Raw genomic sequence first — 24,730 nt, 5'->3', positions numbered from 1 at the left:
TTTGAAGTCCACACATTGAGATCTTCAAAGTGTTTTTTTTTCAGATTTATTCCAAATAAACGGAAATTTCGAGAGAAGAAAGCGGCAAAGAAAATTATGATAATGGGTCTTGAATCACTGTTTCTGCTAAATAAGTCACCGACGTCATATGGTTTCATTGTTTATTTCATCTCAATACTATTAAAATAAAGGGTAAAGTACATAAGTGTATTCCCTAATTATTAAAAGTTATAAAACGGTTTCTCAATTATAGAGAGTTGTTTTATTGAGTTACTTGACAATTAATAGTTCAAAATGGCACTCGACTACTTATTATCTTTCAAACTTGTCATTTTCCGTTAAAAATTTAATGGTTGTCTAAGTTGGACATTAACATGTTGACTGAGATATGATAGTCGTTTGAGATTATGAGATCATATTTTATTATATCTCATTCAGCAATTAACGACTCGGACTTTCATCAATTTTTTAACTGAAAATAGAAAATTTGGAATATAATGAATATCGGGTGACCATTTTATAAATTTGAATAGTCAATGGCTCAACAAAGCAACTCCCAATAGTTGGAGGACAATTTTATAATTTTTAATAATAAAGGAAATTAATAAAGTAGTATTCTATAGTTAGGGGACCATTATGTACTTTGCCCTAAAATAAATTTTCATTTAAAATTTGTTTAATTATTGACGAATTCAAGCTTATTTATGTTCACAGCATAAACAAGTTCGTTCATTAACTAGTTTATAGATTTATTTATGAATTTGTTTATCAGTTTTCTTCGTTATTTATGTTTCAAATATTAATAATTGTAAGGACTAAATTGAATGTGTAGTAAATTTTAAAGTTCAAACTATGAAGGTTAAGGAGATTAAGCATTAATAGTATAATTTCACCAAGATATTCGCCGTATACATTTATCAACGTTAAATGAATGTGCAACGAATATATAAAAGAACATGTTTGCAAATATTAAGTGAAATGAACAAAAAAAACCTTCAAAAATAAACAAATAACTAAAACGTGCTTTAAAAATTTAAAAAAACACGAATCGAAAATTTTAACGAAGATAAACAAAATCTTATTCATTTGAACTCAATTCATTTACATTATTATACACTCAAAGTAGCAATTAAGCTTAACATAAAATAATAGGAATCTATTTGTAAACAATTTGAATTTTTTAATGCTATGTTTAATGATAACATTAAGGACGTAATTAAAAAGTAATTAAATATTCAAGTTTTTTCAATTAACCATTAAACCAAAATGTTTTATTGAGAAAATATAACAAATAGCCAAAACTTGTGATTATCATTAATTAATGAACTTTGGATGCTAAAACTTTAGTAAATGAACTTTTAGCTATGGTACTATTTAGGATTGGGTATGGTCGGTTCGGTTCAGATTTTTAGTTAATCGGATTTGATTTAAAAATATATACCCTACGGCCTCCACCCGAAACTTAATCTGGCCCGAGTTTAAGGGTAACTTCACCTGACCCGATTTTTTATATAAAACCTGAACTCGAAATAAATATTTTTATAAAAATATTATTTTTATTCAATAAAATAGGGATCTAATTGAAAAAACAATATATAGATGATTATTAATATAATTATCCCTAAATATATAATGTAAATTTATATTATTTTTAGAGTCGAGTCGGTTTATGTATTTTTCACTTTAGACCCGACCCAAACTATTTTCTAAAAAATCAGATCGACTCAACCTAAACCTGAAAGTCTACATAACTGAATTTCAAAGAATATAGCCTTGTAAAATTCGAACTTTATTCATTTATGGTTAACCAGGTTGTATGAACTGGTTGGTTCATTTGATCGTCTTTCTAAGATATTAACTCATAACGTTTGCATTTTATTTTTCAAAAATGACTTAATGTAAAAATAAGTATCCCGACTTCGAACCTAGTTTATTTCATTCGCATTAAACCACCGAGTTGTTAGTAATTTACTCTTTGTTCTTCCTGTACCCATTTTCTGTCACTTTTTTTATCTTCTTCCTTCACAAGCTTAGGTTAACTGTTTAGCAAGGTTTCAATCAGCTTCCCATATCATATGTTCATTAAAACGACAATAATTGTTCAATGACAATTGTAGAATGTGATCCGTTATAGGGTCCCAGAATTTAGAGGCCACAGACATGGATATCATTTAAGTTCGTCTTTGTATAATATTTGTATTCCAACGATATTTACGTTCCAAGTAAAAATAATTTTCCGTTTAATGATAAAATTGTAGATAAAGTTGTCAAAAAAGATTTTGACAATGTTTTTAATCGTTTTCTATGATGAATTTTAATAAAAGAAACCTCGTGGATCCCTCATAATTTTAAATTTGACAAATTGATCTTTATTATAAAATATTTTAGGAGCCTAATTTTTTTGATCAAGCTAACGTGATTACAAAGTAATATCTATTCTAAACACTCTCAACCATTCGACAATGAACGCTCAATCACCTTACTGCAATCGTTGGTTCTCAAACCAGTGACCTCTAAGAACAATAACGATTTCTTTAATCACCGAAGCCTAAGTTGATTCATGCAAAAGCCTCATTTTCAAAAGCAGCACAGAATCTCTACTTTGGGACGAGCATGAGGATAACAATAAGGAACACTAAGAAAGGGATGTACCTAATAGTGATACGTGTCCTTACATATTACCAACTATTTCATGCTCATTAAAAGGACTAAGTTAATAAACTTTGTAATATACGGGACCAACCATTGCATAGTCATTACAACAAGGAACTCCTTCGTCGAAATATTTCATAGTCATTACATTCGAAATCTAAAACGGATCAAAATTAAATTTTAAGTATGATTTTGAAAAAAATAAAAAATTGAGATACTAAAATGGATTAAAATTGATATTTTAAGTATTAAATTAGTAGTTTACCTTTTTTTCCCGAAAAGAGCCTCACAGCTAAATAAGGCCAAAAAATACCATGACACACGGCTCCCACAACGCTGATGACACACGCCATGGTTTGACTTTGACCCCACTTCACATATAAATACACTATACCCATTACATTCGAAATCTTAAGCACATTGCATTTTTAATAAAGAAAAAACACGCTTGCTTGAGTTAAGGAAAGCATGGCCGCCGGAGCTGCCAATGAACTTTTCCGGTCGCTCTACGAAGGTTGTTTATCGGGAAGCAACATCGGTATCGAGCACCGGCCATACCACCGGAACTGTCACTGTGCACTCCACGACAAGTCGCTTGGGAACTGTTCCCACGCATCCCCTAAAAGAAGAAGCGTATCGTACCCTATAAGGAGAGCTCGGAGTGAAGGAAGCTTAGCAATGGAGGCGCCCGGGGCATCTTTTTGCCGTTCGTCGCCGTCTTTGTCGCCGGCTTAGAGTGGGAAGCACCGGTTGGGACCGTGTAAAGAAGAGGAAGAAGAAGATGTTCTTAGGGGGAACTGGTAATGAATATGAAATTAATTAAGTTTTGATCGATACTTGTCGATTGACAAAAACATCGGAATAGAAAGCTATCAGTAGTAATTAGTGAATATAAAAAATGGGTGTATGTTTCATATAAATATATCAAATTCTTTTTAATTTTTGCTTCTTATAATATTTTCATGTTTAATTATATATGTTAATCTTTCACGAGTAATATATCAAATTTGTATCACATAAATAGAAAAAAAAATAGGAGTTAATTGAACCATCTCTTCAAAAACTACAATATTCATTTTAAATTAGTTTACGAATTAATTATTAAATTTTAGGATAAAGTACATAAATGGTCCCTCAATTATATGATATTGTTTTATTAAGTCCATCGAGTATTAAAAGTTATAAAATGGTCACTTGATTGTTCGTTATGTTTCAAACTCATCATTTTCCGTTAAAAAATTGAAGGTTTCCTAAGCTGGACGTTAACATGATGACTGATATACGATAGTTATTTGAGATTGTGAGGTTAGATTTTATTATAACATAGTCAGCAGGTTTGCGTTCAGCTCAAAATACTGTTAATTTTTAACGAAATAAAACGAGTTTAGAACATAATGAATAGTCGGGTGACCATTTTATAACTTTTAATAGTCGATAGACTCAACAACAACGCTATATAGTTAGAGGACAATTTTGTAATTTTTAATAGTCAATGGACTTAATAAAGCGATATCCTATAGACGGGGACCATTTGTGTACTTGACCCTGAATTTTATTAACAAAATTGTAGAATAATCAATAAATTTATCAAAATTTTACAATTATTATAACTTCATATTGATTATATTATAACATTTCAATAAATTTAATGATCACGAAATAATTTTTAAAATTTAATACTCAAAAAATTATTTAAACACGTTTTAATGACCTTTAATATAAGTTATCCATTAATATTTGACGAAATAGACCCCACCCAAGCAACGTGGATCATGTAATGTTTGAAAGTGGGCGTCTTGTGAAACGCGTTGTGTCATTGATTATTCCATTAATATCTTCGAGAAACTTCCCTAATTACTACATTCTTTTATTTTTTTCCTAATGGAATTTTTAGTTTATAAGAATTTAAATAGGCTAACGAAAATCAGAGGTTCCAATATTTTTTAAAAAGTTTAATGTGATATCGTATTATTTTTTTTCAATGTGGTCCTTCAATTTATAAAAAATCTAATATGATCTTTTTACCAACGTTTTTCGTCATTGATTATTACGGTGTTAACATGACAGTTCATGATGTTGACGTGACAGTTCATCCATCATGTTTGAGTTACCAATTTTGCCCATCTACCATGTCATCTGTCGCATTATCAACCATTATGATCTGTTACATCAACACCGTAACGATCAACGTTGAAAAACGTTAGTCAAAAGTCACGTAGAGATCCTCAGATGTATTTTTCCATTTAAACAATTATTAAGGTGAATCTATTGGATGACTTCCATAATTAAATCGATTGTTGTTAGCTCTAGAGATCCTAGATTGGAATGTTTACGTCTTATAAGGCTTGTGCGCGTATTGTCAATGTCTCAATGGCTAAAACAATTATGAATAGACATTATTTTGCAATCATCTCGGATTAAAAAATTAATATATTATTAATAGTTTTCTAAAAATAATTATTATTAACAACATATTAAATAATATGGTTTATAAATTTATATTTTCATATTACATCGAATAAAAGCATCTGCTAACAATAAATATCACATAGAAGATGTATTAGTGTGATAAAACAATCAAAATAGAATTTAAAAAATTGGAATATGATCCTTGCGTTGAGGAAGATGTAACTATAAAATCTTGATGTGGTTTATATAACTGCTCATTTCAACGACCTTGTTAGGCACTTTTAAAATTTATAATACATATTATATAATATGTTGTTAATAATATTTTTTTAATATGAAAGTGACATGTGTTATTTAATTTTTTAACGGTATGTACTTAAAAATATAATAGACAAAATTTTAGACACTTATTTTTAACAAAAAAAAAATCTTCAACATTAAAATATTTTTCGAGATAAAATTTAATTACTTATTTTTTTATTAAACCTATTTATATCCTAGGTAAAAGAAGTTGGGTGTTAGCCGTTAGGAATAGGGAAGCTAATGTTAGGGCTTAAGAAAAGAGAGGCAGATAGGAGGGACCATGATGCGTTTAGCCTAGCTGTTTGGACGGATTCCTCGCCGACCTTGTGTATATAATAATAAAAATAAAGGAAAATAAAGTTGACTCAAAGCATTGCATTCAACTAAAAATCCAGCCTGTGCTTTTATTATATTTACACCTCAAATCCCAGCTGTGGGAGCCTCCGCGGCTAAATTACACCGTTTTTAATTTTACTTTTCTAACACCGTTCGACTAATATTTCCAAAACTAGCACTCTTTCTGTTGAGTTGGCAAAGGTGCGTCCCCGGGGATGCGCTTTACCCGTGTTTTCGCTGAGTTGGATGCCACGTGTGAAAGGCGCGTCCCCGGGGACGCGCCTTTGCCATATCAGCAGACACGTGTGGAAGGCGCATCCCCGGGGACGCGCCTTCCATTAAATGTCATAAATGCCCCCATCCGTTTTTCCTAACTACCCCTCCTCCTCCCCTATATAAACCCCCTCAACCCTCACTCATTCTTCACACCAAAATCATCTTCTCCTCTCTTATATAACTCAAATTCTCCAACTATTTGAGTTTTAAATTTGTTATTAGTGGTAAGAAATTTATTTTTATGTTAGTATTTTTTTAAATAGTTATTATTTTTTATATTAATATTTATGTAAATATTTTTTTTATTAAAATAATATTTATATAATTATTATTTATTTAGAATTATTAATTTTTTTGCTAATTATATTGTTTTGTCTACAGTTATAATGGAAAACGAAATGCTGTTGCGATTGGATATTGATCATATCTCCAGACATTTTAGCGATATGGTAATATTTTTTATAATTAATGTTAATATTTAAATTTATTTTTATTTTAAAGTTATTATGAATTTATATTAATTTTACTTTTATATATATATTATTTAGGATGCTGATCGTATTTTAGAAACTTTTATTAAAAATCCACGTATACCGACACCGGAACGTATTTTGCCATATTTGGCTTCTGCTGGGTTCGGGTATATTGCAACAATTATAGGCGGTTGCAAACTCGAACCTGTCCTAATTTCTGCACTGATTGAGAGGTGGAGGCCCGAGACACACACTTTTCACCTTCCATGTGGAGAGGCAACAATTACATTGGAGGATGTCTCTATGCATCTGGGGCTTCCCATCGACGGAAATATGATGTGTGGTATGGCGGATGGTGATTGGCAATCAATGTGCATTGATTATCTTGGAGCTGTTCCGCCAGAGTTTAATGGAGGTAGAATAGCTTTATCTTGGTTGAAAGCTAATTTTGAGGTTTTAAATGAAAATGCTTCAGAGGATCAAGCAAAGGCATGTGCTCGGGCATATATTCTACGAATAATTAGAGGAATATTGATGCCCGACAAATCTCGCAACCAGGTGCATTGTATGTGGTTGCGGCATCTGATCGATTTTGATGAAGCTGGAAGATATAGTTGGGGTGCTGCAGTTTTGGCATTTCTCTTTAGAGAAATGTGTCGGGCGACGAATTATAAGAAAACTGCTATCGGTGGATGTCTTCTGCTTCTACAATCATGGGTGTGGTTCCGCATGCCTTTCTTATGCCCGATCGTGAATGAACCATACGTATTCCCCTTATTGCTGAGGTAATTTTCGAACTAAATTTTGATTTAAATATTTTCAATTAAATAGGGTGATATTTAGTTTATATTATATTTCATAGGTGGTCGATGAAAAGAAAGGACCATAAAAGTATACCTACTGGTTAGAGGAAATTCGTTTACTTATTGATACGAAAGCTGGGTCTGAGGTATGTTTTTAAATTTGTTTAATTATTAATATTTTAATTTAAAATATTAGATATAATTAGAATATTTTATTTATTTGAATTGTATATTTATATTTCAGTTTCAGTGGATACCTTATGCGAGCGATGAAGTGAAAGCTTGCATCCCACCCCACCTTAGTGGGTCATTACAGGTATGGATATCGGTTATACCTCTTATATGTTATGCTATTATTGAGTGGCATCCAGTTGATCGCGTGCTCCGTCAGTATGGTTGTACGCAATATATTCCTGGAGCTCCTAGAAATTTAGACGACGTGCATAACATAGATAGACGGGGAAAGAAAGATGTTAACTGGGTGGTGAGACACAGAGATTGGATTGTGCTTTGGGAGAACCGATATACACTGTTGGCCCCTCGACAATATTACGCTGAAACTGGTCATATGGTTACGGATAACTATATGGACTGGTTTAATGAAAATGGGAAGCCGTTTCTACTTTCGGCGGAAGCACGAGGGGTTAACATTCCTAGGCGCCGAGAAAGACGTCAACCGTCTCAATATCATCGTCCCCCGACGCGTGGACGGAGAGAAGGCGCTACCGGTTCTGCATCAGTCCCACCACAACATCCTTATTCGTCGATGCCGCAGGGGTACATGCCCAGCCCTCCACTTCATATGCCAAGCCCACCAGTTTATATGCCATCTCCGCAGGGTTACATTCCGAGCCCGCAGGGTTACATTCCTAGCCCGCCAGGTTACATGCCTAGCCCGCCATGTTACATGCCTAGCCCGCAAGGTTTTATACCATATGGAGGTGCATATACGACTATGTTTAATGATCCATCATATGCTTCATATGCATCTTATTTGGCTGGTGGTGCTTCTCCGCAGACACCTCAATCTTCATCTGGATCACATACATCGATGCCAATGTTTCCACAGTTTCCACAGTTCCCGGGGAGCGGTGGGATTGTTACTAGCACTCCTCAAGGGTCGTTATTTTATACAGGCCCTTCAGCCCCTTCAGCGTCATCTACACCAAATGAAGAAAATGCTGCTGATGATGATAGTGAAGATGAGGAGACTGAAGAACAAGTTCCACGAAGAAATCCTCCACGAAATAGGCAACCACCGCCATGTGGAACTCATTCGAGAAGACGACATCGGTGATCCAGTTATATTTAATGTTATTTAAATAATTAAATTTCAGAATTTTATGTAATTTGGTTATGTTATTTAAATGTTTCATGGTTGTTACATACATATTTTTTAATGTTATTTTTTTATTCACATTTAACATTAAATGTTTGATAAATGTTTTTAAAATACAAATTATATTATTCGAAATTTAAAATAAAAATAAAAATAATATTATTCAAATTTAAATTTAAAATATATAAATTATAGTATTCGAAATTTAACATTAAATTTCAACTTAATATTCCAATTGTATTCGAAATTAAAAGTTATATTCCAATTATATTTCACAATACTTAAATTGAAATTAAATTTATCCATACATATGATTTTATCATTAACATATATATTAAAACGTATACATTAAAATCAACTTATGTTGAGTTCATCGATCGACGGAATCAACCAAGAGGGGGTGAATTGGCAATTTATTCAATGTCACATTTCAATGCTCATTCCATACAATTTCAATGTCACAATCAACTTATCACTTCACATTTATTCAATTTATCAATAACATTTTATCTAATTTATTCAAACTTCGCATAACGTTTTAATTTAAGTTATTCTTAACTTGTTGAACTTTCAAAAGAAGTTAAATTTAAGTTATTCCCCGAGGGACATGAGTGACATAATAGGGCAATGATAACATATTCTCTGACGAAATAATGGAAGGGCGCCCCCGGGAACGCGCCTTCATGTGAATAGTGAAATAATAGGTACTGATATATCTAGTGTCCCCGAGGGACATGAGTGACATAATAGGGCAATGATAATATTCTCTGACGAAATAATGGAAGGCGCGCCCCCGGGAACGCGCCTTCATGTGAATAGTGAAATAATAGGTACTGATATATCTAGTGTCCCCGAGGGACATGAGTGACATAATAGGGCAATGATAATATTCTCTGACGAAATAATGGAAGGCGCGCCCCCGGGAACGCGCCTTCATGTGAATAGTGAAATAATAGGTACTGATATATCTAGTGTCCCCGAGGGACATGAATGACATAATAGGGCAATGATAATATTCTCTGACGAAATAAAAATAATGGAAGGCGCGCCCCCGGGAACGCGCCTTCACGTGAATAGTGAAATAATAGGTACTGATATATCTAGTGTCCCCGAGGGACATGAGTGACATAATAGGGCAATGATAATATTCTCTGACGAAATAATGGAAGGCGCGCCCCCGGGAACGCGCCTTCATGTGAATAGTGAAATAATAGGTACTGATATATCTAGTGTCCCGAGGGACATGAATGACATAATAGGGCAATGATAATATTCTCTGACGAAATAATGGAAGGCGCGCCCCCGGGAACGCGCCTTCATGTGAATAGTGAAATAATAGGTACTGATATATCTAGTGTCCCCGAGGGACATGAGTGACATAATAGGGCAATGATAATATTCTCTGACGAAATAATGGAAGGCGCGCCCCCGGGAACGCGCCTTCATGTGAATAGTGAACCGATTATAGACACTATTATATGTAACGTATTATAAACTTTCAAAACAAAACTTCAGTTCACAATCTTTCAAATTCTCAAATTCCCAAACTCTAAATTCTCAAATTCTCTGAAAATGAGTCGTCTTTCTGCTGTTGTTTTGTATGATGGAGAAATTAAGGAAGCTGAAGAGGGGGTTGTTTTTGAGTCAGATCATTATATCCCCTTAACCTTGAAGAGAAACATCACAATTGAGGAGTTAATCACAAAAATTTCGTTAAAGATTCGTGTAGCAGGCCAGAGAAGACTATCTTCACTTCAATACAGATTTCCTACTGAACTTTTTCCGCTCACGTATACATCATTTCAGCTTTCAAACGATGATGATGTTTCTATGATGGTTGATGCTCATATGGGGAGTTCACAATCTCTTATTGAAATGTATGCCACTTTTATTGAGGTTCGTGTAACTCGTGGTCTCTCATATTCCTCTCACTTTGGCATTGCATATCAAACTGATCAAGTTGATAGCCCGACACAACTTATCTGTAATGATTTCACATCATTAATGGCGGATCCAACGCCATATACCATGCCATCAAGTTCAATAGGAAGGCATTCATCTGCAACTGCTTATGATCTCAACCCACGTGGCTTCACCAATAATCCATATGGCAACATCTCTTCTACTTCAAGGGGCAGACATTCATCTGCCAATGTTTTCGACTTACATATGGAAATGCCAACGAGACGACAGTCTATTCACATCCCACATGATACAATGGCCTCAAGTTCAAGGGGAGGACACGCAAGCGGGAACTTATTTGACCTCAACATTGGATTATCGGAGGAACCCTCATCTCCACCAGAAGAACCTCTTCGGGAGCCAGGTGCAGATGGTGCTGAAACGGGATTATTCGTTGAACCTGACTCACCACAGTTTAACGTACATTCTGATGATGACGAGGATGACGTTCCGATAAATACAACACCAGCCGAACTTCCTGCACATATGTATGAGGCTGATTATGATGCAATGTATGAGCCTGAATTTCCAGATCTTCCTGATGTTGGCAACTATGGACTTCAATCATCAGTCAATGACGGTAATTTACATATTGGAATGGAGTTCGCATCGAAGGAGGAAGCAATGATGGCAATAAAGAGTTACAATATTCGTAACTCAGTTCAGTCCCGAGTTGATCGATCTAACACGGAGAAATATGTCTGCTACTGCGTCCAACGTCACAACGGATGTCAATGGATGGTCCGTGTATCAAAGAGGAAGAGGAAGAACAACTTATGGGAACTAACCAGATACAACGGTCCTCATACATGTTGTGCAACAGGTATAAACCAGGATCATCCCAACTTGGACTCCAACATTATTTGTCAAGCAATCATGCCCATTGTGAAGCAAAGCTCTCATATAGTTGTTGCAGTGTTGATTTCTGCTATACAGTCACAATATGGGTACACTGTCTCATATAAAAAGCGTGGTTGGCAAAACAGAATGCCATTTGCAAACTTCATGGCGAATGGGATTCCTCTTACAACGAGCTGCCCAGTTGGTTTCATGTTGTGCAAAGACTTAATCCCGGGACAATTGTTGAGTTCGAAACTCAACATCATTACGTGAATGATCGAATGGTTCGCGATCGCTGCCAATTTTACCGAGTCTTTTGGACTTACCCTCAGTGTATTAATGCAGTCAAGTACTGTAAACCAATTGTCCAAATTGATGGTACTTTCTTGTATGGGAAATACAAGCAAGTTTTATTATTGGCTGTGGTCCAAGATGAAAACCGCAATATTCTTCCTGTTGCGTTTGCCCTCGTTCAAGGAGAAGACACTGAGTCTTGGGCTTTTTTCCTTAAAAATTTACGTTTACATGTTGTCACCAGGGAACGACTATGCATTATTTCAGACCGAGGAGCCGGGATAAAAGCAGCAATGGACTCTTTGGGTACAATGTATAGACCTCCACATGTTCAACATCGTTATTGTGTCCGTCATATTGCTGCAAACTATTACGGAAAATACAAGAAGAACGATGAACGTCAGTTAGTCGTGCGGATGGGTATGTTACTTTTTCCCAATTTTTCTATCAATTTCTTATTACTTATTTATACTTCATATTAACTATTACATATTCCTAATGGCTTAGGTTACGAACTCTTACCTCAAAGGTTTGAGTCGATGCTACAAGAGCTGTTTGGCAAAAATAAGAAGGGGTGCGAGTACATTATGGACATCAGCAAAGAAATGTGGACAAATGCATATGACGGGGGGTATCGCTATGGTCATATGACAACAAACTTGGCTGAAGCAATAAATTCAACCTTAAAGGGGGCGCGTCATTTACCAGTCACGGCGTTGGTCAAAACGACTTATTTTCGTTTGGGTCAACTCTTTGCAAAACTCGGTGGACAAGCTCTTACTTGGATGCAAAACGGACATATTTACCACCCAAGACTAGTAGCCGATTTACAGAAAAAAGGGGCTACATCAAATGGGATGTTAGTTACAAATTTTTCTCGCACCCGTGAATTGTTTCGTGTAACCGAAATGCCACGTCCGCTGCAAGGGATTGAAGCTAACTCTTTCAGAGTTAATCTGCAAGAGAGGTGGTGCGATTGTGGTTTCTTTCAAGCACTCAAATATCCATGCTCTCATGTCATTGCTGCTTGCTCACATTCGCATTTGGACTACAAAATTATGTTGATCCCGTATACCAACTTTCACAAGTTTTCAAGGTATATGAATTTGAGTTTCCGCCCATAGGAAACGAAAGAGACCCAAATGAGATTCAAACTTGGCTTACAATTGTACCAGATCCATTGCTATTGAGGGACTCAGGTCGTCCAAAATCTACTAGAATACATTGTGATATGGATATTCGGGAGAAGTCAACAGAACAAAAACGATGTGGGCATTGTAGAAACATCGGGCACAATAGAAAAAAATGTCCAGCTCTGTTATCATCATATAACCGTTAACTCTTATGTAATTAAAGTTTTTAAATGAATGTTTTTATTTCTAATAATTTAATGTTATTGCATTTATATAATTTGTCAATGTATGTACACCTAAATAATTTTTTTTAACTTTTAAATACATAAATATATTTAATATAATTATTTTATATATTTAATATTATTAGTTATAATTTTTTTTAAATATAATAATAATTCCACCTTCTAAGTAGAGAAAAATATTAAATTAAACAAATTAAAAGTTATTAAAAAATTTATGTATACGATGACACATTTCATGTTCTGATTGAAGGATTAAATTTATTAAATTAAATTTTCAATAAGACTAATTTTATAAAATATGTAAGTCTTGAAGATTAAATATGTAATTATACTAATTTATTAACTTATGCATCAATATTTTCGTTAAATATTGATATGAGATGACTAGATTAATAACATTTAAATAATTAACTGATAAAATTAATAGATCGATAATCAAAATAAAAAATACTCGAAACTTGATAATTCTTACATTATAATCGAAACATTTTACATAATATATTATTAATTTATAATAATAATAAAAATAAATTATTTATTATAAAACAAAATACGCGTCTGCTGAGTTGGCAAAGGCGCGTCCCCGGGGACGCGCCTTTCACACGTGGCATCCAACTCAGCGAAAAACACGGGTAAAACGCGCCCCCGGGGACGCGCCTTTGCCAACTCAGCAGAAAGAGTGCTAGTTCTGGAAATATTAGTCAAACGGTGTCAGAAAAGTAAAATTAAAATCAAACGGTGTCAGTTATGTAAAAACCCAGCCTCCGCTTCCTCCTTATTCTTCAACCACGCCTCTTTAGCTCGCCTCGGCTCCTTCCGTGGAGCCACATCCCCATCTTTCCACGGCTTCGTTTAGAGATGTGTACTTTATTTGAGCATGATGGTTTCGGCTAGATTCGATTTGATCTTATCAAATTTTATATATATATATATATATAAAGACGTGATCTATTTATATTATTAATACTTCTTTTATTATATGATTTTTGTCTTAAGTCGATTATACACAAAATTTTAGGATATAAGTTTGATCGTATACTAAGTTATTTAAAATTAAGGAAATGATAAGATCATTCTTAAAAGTGATGGATATATTTGATACATTTGATAGGTGTAAAAATGGTAAATTATAAATTTGGTAACTTAATTTTTCTCTCTCCTATTTCACTAATTACACTTTAAATCTTTTTAATTTTCTCACTGAACCTAGGGTCTATTTGATAGACTAATTTCTGAAAAATGAATTCTAGAAAACCAATTATATTTTTTGGAAAACAAATCCAGGGATCATTTTATGATGTTTGAATGATATTGTGTAATTATTTTTCCACTGTTTGATAAGTTTTCATGCAAATAAATTTCAGAATCTGTTTTAGTTAAACAAAACATATTATAGATTTTATTAACTTAATTTTTAATTTAATTAATTACTACAAAATTATAAATATTTAAAACTAAAATTATAACCGAATGCATCAACATAATCAAGGGAGTATATGCATTTCCCCCCTAAGAGTGAACATAGGCTTATTCAAAAACTATGAATGACTAGTGAACTGAGTGTATCAAATAATTGCTCTTTTTCCGGGTTACTAAGAATCTAACCAAGCTAACAAGCCGAGCCGTTCTTTTCTCTGATTCCCAATAAGCCATCTTCTTTTCTCAGCATTTAAAGACCCAAGTACCAAACAACTAAAACCAGCTCCTTCATTTCCTCTCTTCTTCATCTTTCTCCGTACACATATAAACTCTCGAGTAACCAAAGGAGGTTGAGAAAAGAGAAGAAAGAAGAGAGATCGAAAATGGCCACTGGAGCAGCTGCGGTCGAGACGGTGCTCCGGTGCGTCCTCGAAGGAAGCTTATCGATGCAAGAAATGGAGGTGGAGCGCCGCCCGTACCATCGCAACTGCAGCTGCGCTTTACACAACTTAAAAGGTAGTAGCGTTTGCTCTTCCGCTTGTTTCCGCTCCAGGACTATATCTTTTACCAAGAGAAAGACATGGGATGATTGTTCCTTACCAATGGCCAATTCTCAGTTTTCTTCTCCATCTTCTCTTATCGGAAGCTCTTCTGTTAGGAACATGGAATCAATCACATCGACGGGGTTTTGTTGCATAGATGATTATCAAAATATGTGAGAGGGTAGGAGATAAGAGATCTGATTTCTCTTTTTTTTTTTTTCCAATTTAGATGGATTAGATCAAAATTCTTTCAGGCACCGCATTCCTGTAAATTCGATTCAATGTATTGTATTTTGAGCAAAAGAAAAAGAACAATGAATCTGTCACCATTTAATTTTCTCATCTCTTCCAAAATGCGTCTATTTCATGAAGTGTTTACAGCAGATCTGAGGTATATAGATTTGGATCCATTTTAATCTGTCAAATTTGTTCATTTTCCTCGTATTGTCTGCTCCAATTAAAGGGATCTAATCTAAGGTAAAAGATATATTTTGAAGAATTAATCTCAACTATACAAAAGGGTCACCAAATTATTGGGTTGTTCTAATTTAATCACTGAATTATACATTTTATCGAGTAAACTATTAAATAATTTAAATCAAACCATTAGTTGTTCATTGTTAATGAAACTATGAGCATCATATTTAAATAAATTTGTATAATTATTCATTTGGTTCTCATTACTTATTATGTACTTTATGCTATTCATTAAAGTTATGAATTAATAATAAAACTTATTAATCTATTACAAAATAATCATTATATATTATAAAACACTAAAAAAATTGATTAGTTTAAAAAGAATCATTTGTAATTAGGGACGATCAAAATATTCGAACTTGACTTTATAGGGACTTCTTTTTAAAAAAAATTTTGTGGCTGGGAGCGGGACGGGATGGGTTATATGATATAAAATTTTGGGTGGGCATGGTCGGGTTTAAGGTGAAAAAAATGATCTGGTTTAACCCGATTAATTTTTACTCATATATATATATATATATATATATATATATATATTATATTTAATATTTTTATATTATTAAATATATTGTTTAAATATTAAAAATATAAAAATAATTATAAAATATATTAGTTTAAAAGTTTAAATTATAATATATTATTATAAAATATATTATTTTGATTATAAATAATCTTCTGCAACTTTAAAGTAATAATAATTTTCGATAACCTTAAATATTATTTTATAAAACTTTTAAGCTTAAACGGATAACCATATACATAACCACAATAAACGGCAATTTTAGCCAATACTGCATGCAGGTTAATTATTTATCCCAAATAAAATATTAGATATTTTATTTTTTAAATTACGACATTTGTTATAGATTTGGAACTCATCATATGAACATGATGAGTTCTGATATACTATATTTTTTATTAGAATTTATCTATCTGACATGACAAAATTTAATAAAAATATATTTTATTATAATTCGTCATTTTAACGTAACGAGTTTAAATAAAAATATTATTTAAATAAATTCGTAATGTGAACGTGACGAGCTTATCTTATACTGTAGCATCTTCGTATATCCCAAATTAATTTTAAAGATGCCTAATACGGTAGTTTTTTTTTATCCGACTGACCTATCAGGATCAATTTTGCCCATAATAAATTCCTACTCTTCCTTATAGTGGGTTTAGTTTTGGACCGAATATCTTGAAGACCCAATTTTGTAAGCCGATGCTCATGAATGGCAACCAATTAGATATTTAGGGTTTCTCATCCCGACCCTCCCATTTTCACCGTCTTCGCCTGCAGCCGTGCCACATTGGGGGGGGGGGGAGAGAGAGAGAGAGAGAGAGAGAGAGAGAGAGAGAGAGAATTCGTCAACCATGGCCGAGCAGGTTCGTCTCTCAGATCAATGATACCCTTCATTTACTCCCATTTCTTTTCCTCTCATGTTTCTGAAGTTTTTTATTCTTTATTGTTTGTTTCAGACTGAAAGAGCGTACCTTAAGCAGCCAAAAGTGTTCCTAAGGTAATCTCAAAACTGAAAACGTTGAAACAGTTTTTTTTACTTATATTTCTGATTCGGATTTTATCGTTTTCAGCTCCAAGAAATCTGGTAAAGGTAAAAGACCTGGTAAGGGAGGGAACAGGTATTGGAAGAGTATTGGTTTGGGATTCAAGACTCCTCGTGAAGCTATTGAAGGTATTTCTTTTTCTAGTTTCATTTTCTTTATGATTGTGCAGATTTATGTGTATATATTGTTGGAACCATGGATGGTCAGTTCTTGTACAAGAAATTCATTGTTTCTTGCAGTTTAGAGCTTAATTCAATACACCTGGGAATGTATTTCACTATGATTTACTTGATTGACGCCTAGCATCCGATGTAGGGAGGGTATATACGGACGAATTAGGATTAAACATTGGGAGGGACCAACTTGCTTAATTTCAAACGAACATAGACCTTTTAAAGATTTCAACCCAAAAATTAGAGGGGGACAGGGCTTAGTTTAATCAATAATTAAAGTACTAGGGACCTAAAATGCTATTTGACAAAAATGGGAGTACCTTCTGAGTACTGCGTAGTTCCCTCCCTGTATATGTGTGTATGTTTGTATAACATGTTTCTATGCTTTTAGAAATTCAGTTGATGCCCAGATTATGGTTGTTAGTTGTTATTTGATAATGTTTTGCATATTTGTTTGCTAAAGGAACCTACATCGACAAGAAATGCCCGTTTACCGGCACCGTTTCCATCAGGGGTCGCATCTTAGCTGGTACTTGCCATAGTGCTAAGATGGTGAGAACAATCATTGTTCGACGGAATTACCTTCATTTCATCAAGAAATACCAAAGGCATGATCCAACTCCATCTCTCTGATCTGTACCATGTTTTTAAAATCTTTTTTGAAGAAAGTTTTCGGGTTTTCCAGGTATGAGAAGCGCCACTCGAATATCCCGGCACACATTTCTCCTTGCTTCCGTGTGAAGGAAGGGGATCACGTCATTATCGGGCAATGCAGGTTAAATTTCTACACAGAAGGATTTTTATTAAATTTGTATTTGAATCTAATCTCTTACTGTTTCAGCAATTTCGGTTGTTTGTAATTTGTTTGTGTTGTCTCATAATTTCAGGCCATTGTCGAAGACCGTCAGGTTCAATGTTTTGAAGGTGATTCCGGCCGGATCTTCCGGCGGTGGGAAGAAAGCCTTCACCGGAATGTAAGGAGAAAATGATATTGTGTTTTGGACATTGAGAAGTCCTCAACTGTTAGGTTCATTTACTCTTTGTGTTGAATAGCCTTGAATTTTTCGTTACCTTAGTATGAATCTGTTTTCGAAGAATATATCTTTCACTTGCTTTTTATATTATGGATGGAATTTCTGGTTTACTTGAGCCAATTTATGATAGTTATCTGGTTTGAAAACTACTATTGCCACCAAAACATTTCATGAGAAAAATGAAATGATTTTTTTATATTTTATAATTTTTGTGAGAACTAATGATATTTTATCAATTTTCGTAATTTTATATTATTTTATTAATATCTGATTTTTTATTATAATTTTTATGGTTTTATATTTTCAAAGATTACTCCATGTATATTTGTTAAGTTTATATCATTTTTATATTTTATAATTTTTTGTGAGAACTAATGAATTTTATGATAATAATGACATTTTATGAATTTTCATAGTTTTATGTTATTTTTATTAATATTTGACGGGTTTTTAATAATTTGTATGGTTTTATATATTTAAAGATTACTCCATTTATGTTTGTTAAGTTTATATCATTTTTATGGTTTTCAATACTTTTTAAGTTATCATATTTCTATTTTATAAGGCTTAATATCAAAACAAGTGATCCAATTATACATTTTTTTCCACGAGTACCCTCCAATCATATATAGACATGTGTTACCTTTGAATTGAATTAAAATAGTTGGCTAAACTATTTGACTAATTGTCACATCACCACCTCTGTTAAAAATTAACTATCAGTGGCTTAAATGAATCATTTAAATAGTTAGGTTGGATGGTATGTTTGATCGTTTTCAAATATTGATGGTCAAAATGGTTAATGATCATAGTTCGGTGGTAACCCGTATAGTTTACCCAATATAAAAATATATTCTTTCCCTAATAATAAAATAAGTTCACATTTTATACTTATTTATTTTTAAAATTCATTCTTTGCTTATATATATATATATATTAGAAAGTTTATCCAACTTTAAAAAATTGTATGAATTTTTTTTCAAAAAAAAATAAACGTTCAATATATGTTGAAGATATGTATTTGTAGCATGAGCACACGTCAAAAGACAAATCTTATATTCGATCACTCAATGAGTATGTTTAAAAAGATTATATTTAAGTATATGAGAAAATTAGAGTAAAGTACACAAATGATCTCTCGATTATAAGATATTATTTTATTGAGTCTCTTGATTATTAAAAACTACAAAGTAATTCCTCGACTATAGAGGATTGCTTTGTTGAGTCATTCGACTATTAAAAGTTACAAGATGATCACTTGACTATCCATTTTTTTTTCTTCGCCAAATTTTTAACTGAAAAATATGAGTTTAGAACATATTAAATAATTAGGTGAATATTTTATAACTTTTAATAGTCGATGAATTTAATAAAATAGTTTCTTATAGTTAAAGTACTATTTTTTAGCTTTTAATAGTAATTGTACTTAATAAAACAACATCCCATAGGCGGAAATCATTTGTATACTTCACCCAAAAAGATAATATTTAAAAAATTATGTGATTTAAGAATCTTATGAATAAAATTACTGATTTTGAGTTATTAAAGACATGATATAAACTTTGTCAGACTAATTTATTATCTATTAAAAAATTAAAATTATTATTTACTAAAAATAAAAAAAATTATTTTTCCCCTTAAAAATTAATTAATAAAAAATTTATTTTCATCATTCTAGAATTTTATAAATTTAAGTTTATTCGCTTAAAATTTTATAAGTTCAAATTCACACTATAAAATTTTATGAATTTAAGTTCAACCTTACATAAAATTTTAGATTCACGCATTGAATAAGTAAATGAAAGAAGTTATAGATAAGCTTTTGAGTGTGTTGAACATGATAATTGTTTTCTCTCCCCTCCTTAAATGTTACAGTTGGTGTAGTTAAGTTAAGCTATCTGCCATCCTCCAAACTACGCCTACACAAAGCCAATTGCTTTCTTCTTCATTCAACTTTTCTCTCCTTCATAAAAAAATCTCTCTCTCTCTCTCTAGGTTTTTTTTTTGCTCATAATTACTTTTTGTACTCTTTTAGATCATCATCGTCATCATCTTCTAGCTGTTAGCTGTTGTTGTTTGGAAGAAAGAAAAAAAATGGATCCGACCCTTGATTCCAAGCCTGCTTCGGAGCCTGTCAAGATGAAAAAATGGAAGAAAATAGTACGGTTGCCGCCGTCGACGCCGTGTGCTTTGGTGTCGTATAAGGAATTGCCGGAGTACATGAAGGACAATGAGTTTATTCTGAGTTATTATAGGGCTAATTGGCCTCTCAAAGGAGCACTCTTTAGCATCTTTCGTTGGCATAACGAAACACTTAATGTTTGGACGTGAGTTGAAGCCCTTAGTTTCATATTTTTTCTGGTTTTGAGTTTTTTTGGTTAAACTACACATTTAGTGTCTAAATGATTAATTTTAGTATGTTTTAATATCTAAACTGATAATTTACATACTAAATGCGTAATTTACTCCTTTTTTTATTCTAATTTGATTTTGGTTTTTGTTATGAACTCTTCGGACATTTAATAGGGTTTGTTCTATTTATGGGATTAACAATGACACACTTGATTGAAGTCCCTCAAGTGTCGGATCTCATTGCATTCTTTACCAGGTTGGTTTTGAAAAAAATTAGAAGTTTAGGTATTAAAACGAATCAAAATTAATAATTTAGGTAATAAACACATAATATATCCTATAAATTTTTATAAGTCATTAATATGTATGTATGTATGCGTGCATGCATGCCAATTTCAATGTGCCAAGAATTTATGTTATTGAATTGATATCGCAGTTATTTTCCTATGAGTGGCGACCTCAATGTTTCTCATGATCCTCAAGACCTCTTTATGGTGAGTGCCATTTATTCATTGATTATATTTGTTGTGATAATTGCAGAGAACAACATCAAATAATCTCATCGATTTGAAGCCGGAATCGGAATCAGACGTTACGCGCGTAACGCGGTGGCCGTTCTACGTATTCTTAGCCGGCTCCATGTTTTGCCTCCTTTCGAGCACCATTTGCCACCTTTTTTCTTGCCACTCTCACCATCTCAACTTGTCGTTGTTGCGGCTCGACTATGCCGGGATCACCGCCATGATCATCACATCATTCTTCCCGCCGATCTATTACATTTTTCAATGCGATCCGCAGTGGCACTTCGTCTACCTCGGTGGGATCACAGTTCTAGGCTTGTTCACCATCGCGACGCTGCTATCGCCGGCCTTGTCGACCAAGAAATTCCGAGGGTTCCGAGCTCTACTCTTTTCTTCCATGGCACTCTTTGGCATTATCCCCGGTATCCACGCCGCCGTCGTCAACTGGTCTAACCCGCGCAGCAATGTCACGCTGGCTTACGAGCTGGCCATGGCTATGTTCTATTTGACGGGGACCCTGTTCTACATTAGCCGAATCCCGGAGCGGTTCAAGCCGGGATGGTTCGACTTAGCCGGCCACAGCCACCAAATATTCCACATCCTGGTAGTGATGGGTGCATTGGCTCATTATGGCGCTTCTCTTGTATTCCCGGACTGGCTCGATCGCCATAGCTGTTGAATGATCTTCATTCATAGCAGCTTCATGCAATATATTCGAAGAACTGTACTTGAAATTTATGTATTCTTTTTCTTAATTGTTTCATTCGTTAGTGAATTGAGGCAAGTTGAAGAAGAGCTTTCTTCACTCAAATATATTTGTTAATCTCATTTTATGATTTCATTAGGGTTTATATCTAATCCATTGACGTGAAATGAATTCATACCGAGAATTCTACTCGATTATTGAGACGTTACATCGCCGTAGCTAAACTTACCTCCTCATCGGTTCCGTCATTGCCGGTTCAACCGACCACCCGTTAAACTGAACTATGCTATATGATACAAATCCTCTGAAACGATTGCTGGCCTACCTGCTAACTAGCAATTGCTGACCTACAATGTTCTAACTTGGACAGAGCTTCCTGCGACTTAACGAGCACGAGATCGATGTAAATCGAAGTCACGGTGGCTTCACTAGTGCTGGATACCAGGGACAATGCTTGTGCGGCGAACTGGTGGGCGCAATCGAATTCGCCTTGTATGGCGTACAAGGCGGCAAGATTCGAGTAAAGCATTCTGCGTGCCTTTTCTGGCTTAAGAAACATGGATTCCTGTGAGCCCTAAGGGGAAGGGTTCCCGGCAGCTCCTGCGTTTGGTTCTTCACAATCGACAGGTTTCTCCATTCGCCATTGCTCACGGTCCTCTTGACCGAATGGCGATTCGACGTTATTTCCCCGGGTTTGCCACAGGCCAGGTAGTGCAATTATCTGGGGAGATTTATCCTGTGAGAATGTTAATAGTTTTGGAGGCTTCTCCTTCAGAAGGTATGAACAAGTACTAAGCGCCTTGGAAAAGAACACTGAAGAGGTATTATACTTCCCAAGTTGATAGTGATTGCAGCCAAGAAAGATTTTCGTAAAATATGCTCGACGTCGCTGCATCTGTCCGGTTACTTGATACCATCAGCAACTTGATGGCTTTTTTATGGTGTCCACGAGCATACTCAAGCCGGGCCTTCAATAGGAGCGCCACAGATGAATCTCTCCCTCGAGCAGCATTCATGGCATGCTTGACTTCACGCTTTGCAAGATTTACATTTCTAGTTAGAAGCAGAAATCGAACCTTGTAAAGTTGCAACTCGAGCTTCGGATCAATACCGGAGGTAGATCTATCCATTACGGTCCTGGAAAGATCATTTGCTGATGTAAGACCTGCAGACCTTCATAAGTTCTGTCCACCAATATCCGGTGACGAAAACATTTCCAACATGGCTACCGGACTCCGCCTGTTCCCCAGTTGCACGAGCAAGCTCCTCGAAACTCTTCTGAGCCAACCAAAGGAAAAAAGAAAGTCGTTTATACAAAACATGCAGTTTGTGTTGCCAGTATGCATGACTCTGTTATGGTCCATGTCTATTGTTGAATACTCAAATATTGAGAAGTAGAGAGTTTGATACTGCCCATTTCTTACTTGTAATGAGGAAAAAAATGGCTAAAAATAAGAGAAACTGAAGAGATCTTCAATCAGGTGGGCTTTCTAATGCCTATCACCTTGCAAACAAGATCTCAAAGGAATTTAAATAGCGGTTCGCGACTGTAATTATAATTACGATTCTCGTAATTATTATGATAGCATCTGTTAAGTTCACAATCACGAAGAAACTCTTGCCATTGAAACATTTTTTTTATTAAAGTGATTATAAAATAATATCTATTTTAAATACGTTGAACCATTTGACAATAATCGTTGATGCTCGAACTCATTACTTCTAACAACAATAACGATTTTTTTAATTACCTAAACAAGTTATCCGTCATTGCAACATTAAAAAGAAGCCGTTGAATCATCCATTTGCCAATAATAATAAAAAACTTAAGACCGCGCCAGCAGAAAGGGCAAAATCATAATAGATGTCAAATCCACTACAGTGAAGCAACTGGCAGTAAGCACATTTTCTAAAATATGATGGTGGTGTTTGGTTCAAGGATTGTGTGATTCTCATAGGATGAGAATCTTACATTTTCATATTTGGTTGGTTGGGAATCTCATTCCCGGGTAATATTTTATTACCAATAGTAGATTTTTTAGGTATGTTACCGGGAATGTCATTACTTCCATTCTCTTAGGTATTATAACATTACCGGCATTTTGGACTAAAATACCCTTAAATTTTTATTTTTTTTTCAAAAATATCATTCTTCTATCATTAAATAATAAAATTTTTACGAATGTTAAATTACAAATTTATCCTTAAATTATTTTAGATTTACAAAAAAAAATCTATAATTAAAATTTTATATGAAGTTCAGGGGTTAAAAAAATTTACCCTTTCATTAACCATTTTTTATATTTTTAATTTTGTAAAAAAAATATATAAATATTATGAATTTAATTTTTTAAAGAAAATATATAAATATTTTACAATTTGTAATATTATACAAATATATAATAAGGACAATTTGGTCAAATATACATTCTAATAATATTTTATTCTTTTAACCAAACACGGTAATCTTACATTCCTGCTAAACCAACCAAACACAAAATACAACATTCCCAGTAATCCTATTCCCTAGTAATCTTTTATTCACACTGGTAATCTTACATTCCGTGAACCAAACGCACCATGAAGGTAAATGTATAAAATGGTAGGATAAATTATGCATTTAGTACCTAAACTATCAATTTTAGTATGTTTTAATATCTAAGCTTTCAATTTTTTCAAAATCATACCGAACATTTAGTTTTCATTTCACCTTACTACCCACCGTTAAAAACTTGATGCGTTTAGTACTTAAACTATCAGTTTTGATCCGTTTTAGAACCTAAACTTTCAATTTTTTCAAAATTTAACGTTAAATTTTGAGCAGGATACTAAAATGAAACAAAAACTAGAGTTCTTAACGACGGCTACT

At 33.7% G+C, this 24,730-nt stretch overlaps 3 protein-coding genes across 3 annotated transcripts; all 3 read left to right on the top strand.

Moving 5' to 3' along the window:
• The first annotated feature begins 14,867 nt into the window (after positions 1-14,867).
• On the top strand, positions 14,868-15,203 carry LOC120164774. Its single transcript, XM_039174437.1, has one exon. It carries the CDS (start codon positions 14,868-14,870, stop codon positions 15,201-15,203), a length of 336 nt encoding a protein of 111 aa, XP_039030368.1.
• Positions 15,204-16,839: 1,636 nt separating this feature from the next.
• On the top strand, positions 16,840-18,392 carry LOC120164670 (40S ribosomal protein S11-like). Its single transcript, XM_039174333.1, has 6 exons — positions 16,840-16,895; positions 16,989-17,029; positions 17,103-17,203; positions 17,712-17,856; positions 17,934-18,023; positions 18,136-18,392. Exons 1-6 carry the CDS (start codon positions 16,884-16,886, stop codon positions 18,224-18,226), a joined length of 480 nt encoding a protein of 159 aa, XP_039030264.1. The 5' UTR covers positions 16,840-16,883; the 3' UTR covers positions 18,227-18,392.
• Positions 18,393-20,803: 2,411 nt separating this feature from the next.
• LOC120164740 (heptahelical transmembrane protein 1-like) lies at positions 20,804-21,966 on the top strand. The gene is made up of 3 exons (XM_039174405.1): positions 20,804-20,890; positions 21,071-21,128; positions 21,175-21,966. The coding sequence occupies exons 1-3, from the start codon at positions 20,823-20,825 to the stop codon at positions 21,832-21,834; spliced, it is 786 nt and encodes a 261-aa protein (XP_039030336.1). The 5' UTR covers positions 20,804-20,822; the 3' UTR covers positions 21,835-21,966.
• Positions 21,967-24,730: the final 2,764 nt, after the last annotated feature.

The sequence above is a fragment of the Hibiscus syriacus genome, unplaced genomic scaffold (genome assembly GCF_006381635.1).
Source record: "Hibiscus syriacus cultivar Baekdansim isolate YM2019G1 unplaced genomic scaffold, ASM638163v2 tig00111542_pilon, whole genome shotgun sequence".
Classification (NCBI taxonomy): Eukaryota; Viridiplantae; Streptophyta; class Magnoliopsida; order Malvales; family Malvaceae; genus Hibiscus; species Hibiscus syriacus.
This window is presented reverse-complemented; position numbering and strand designations above follow the sequence as displayed.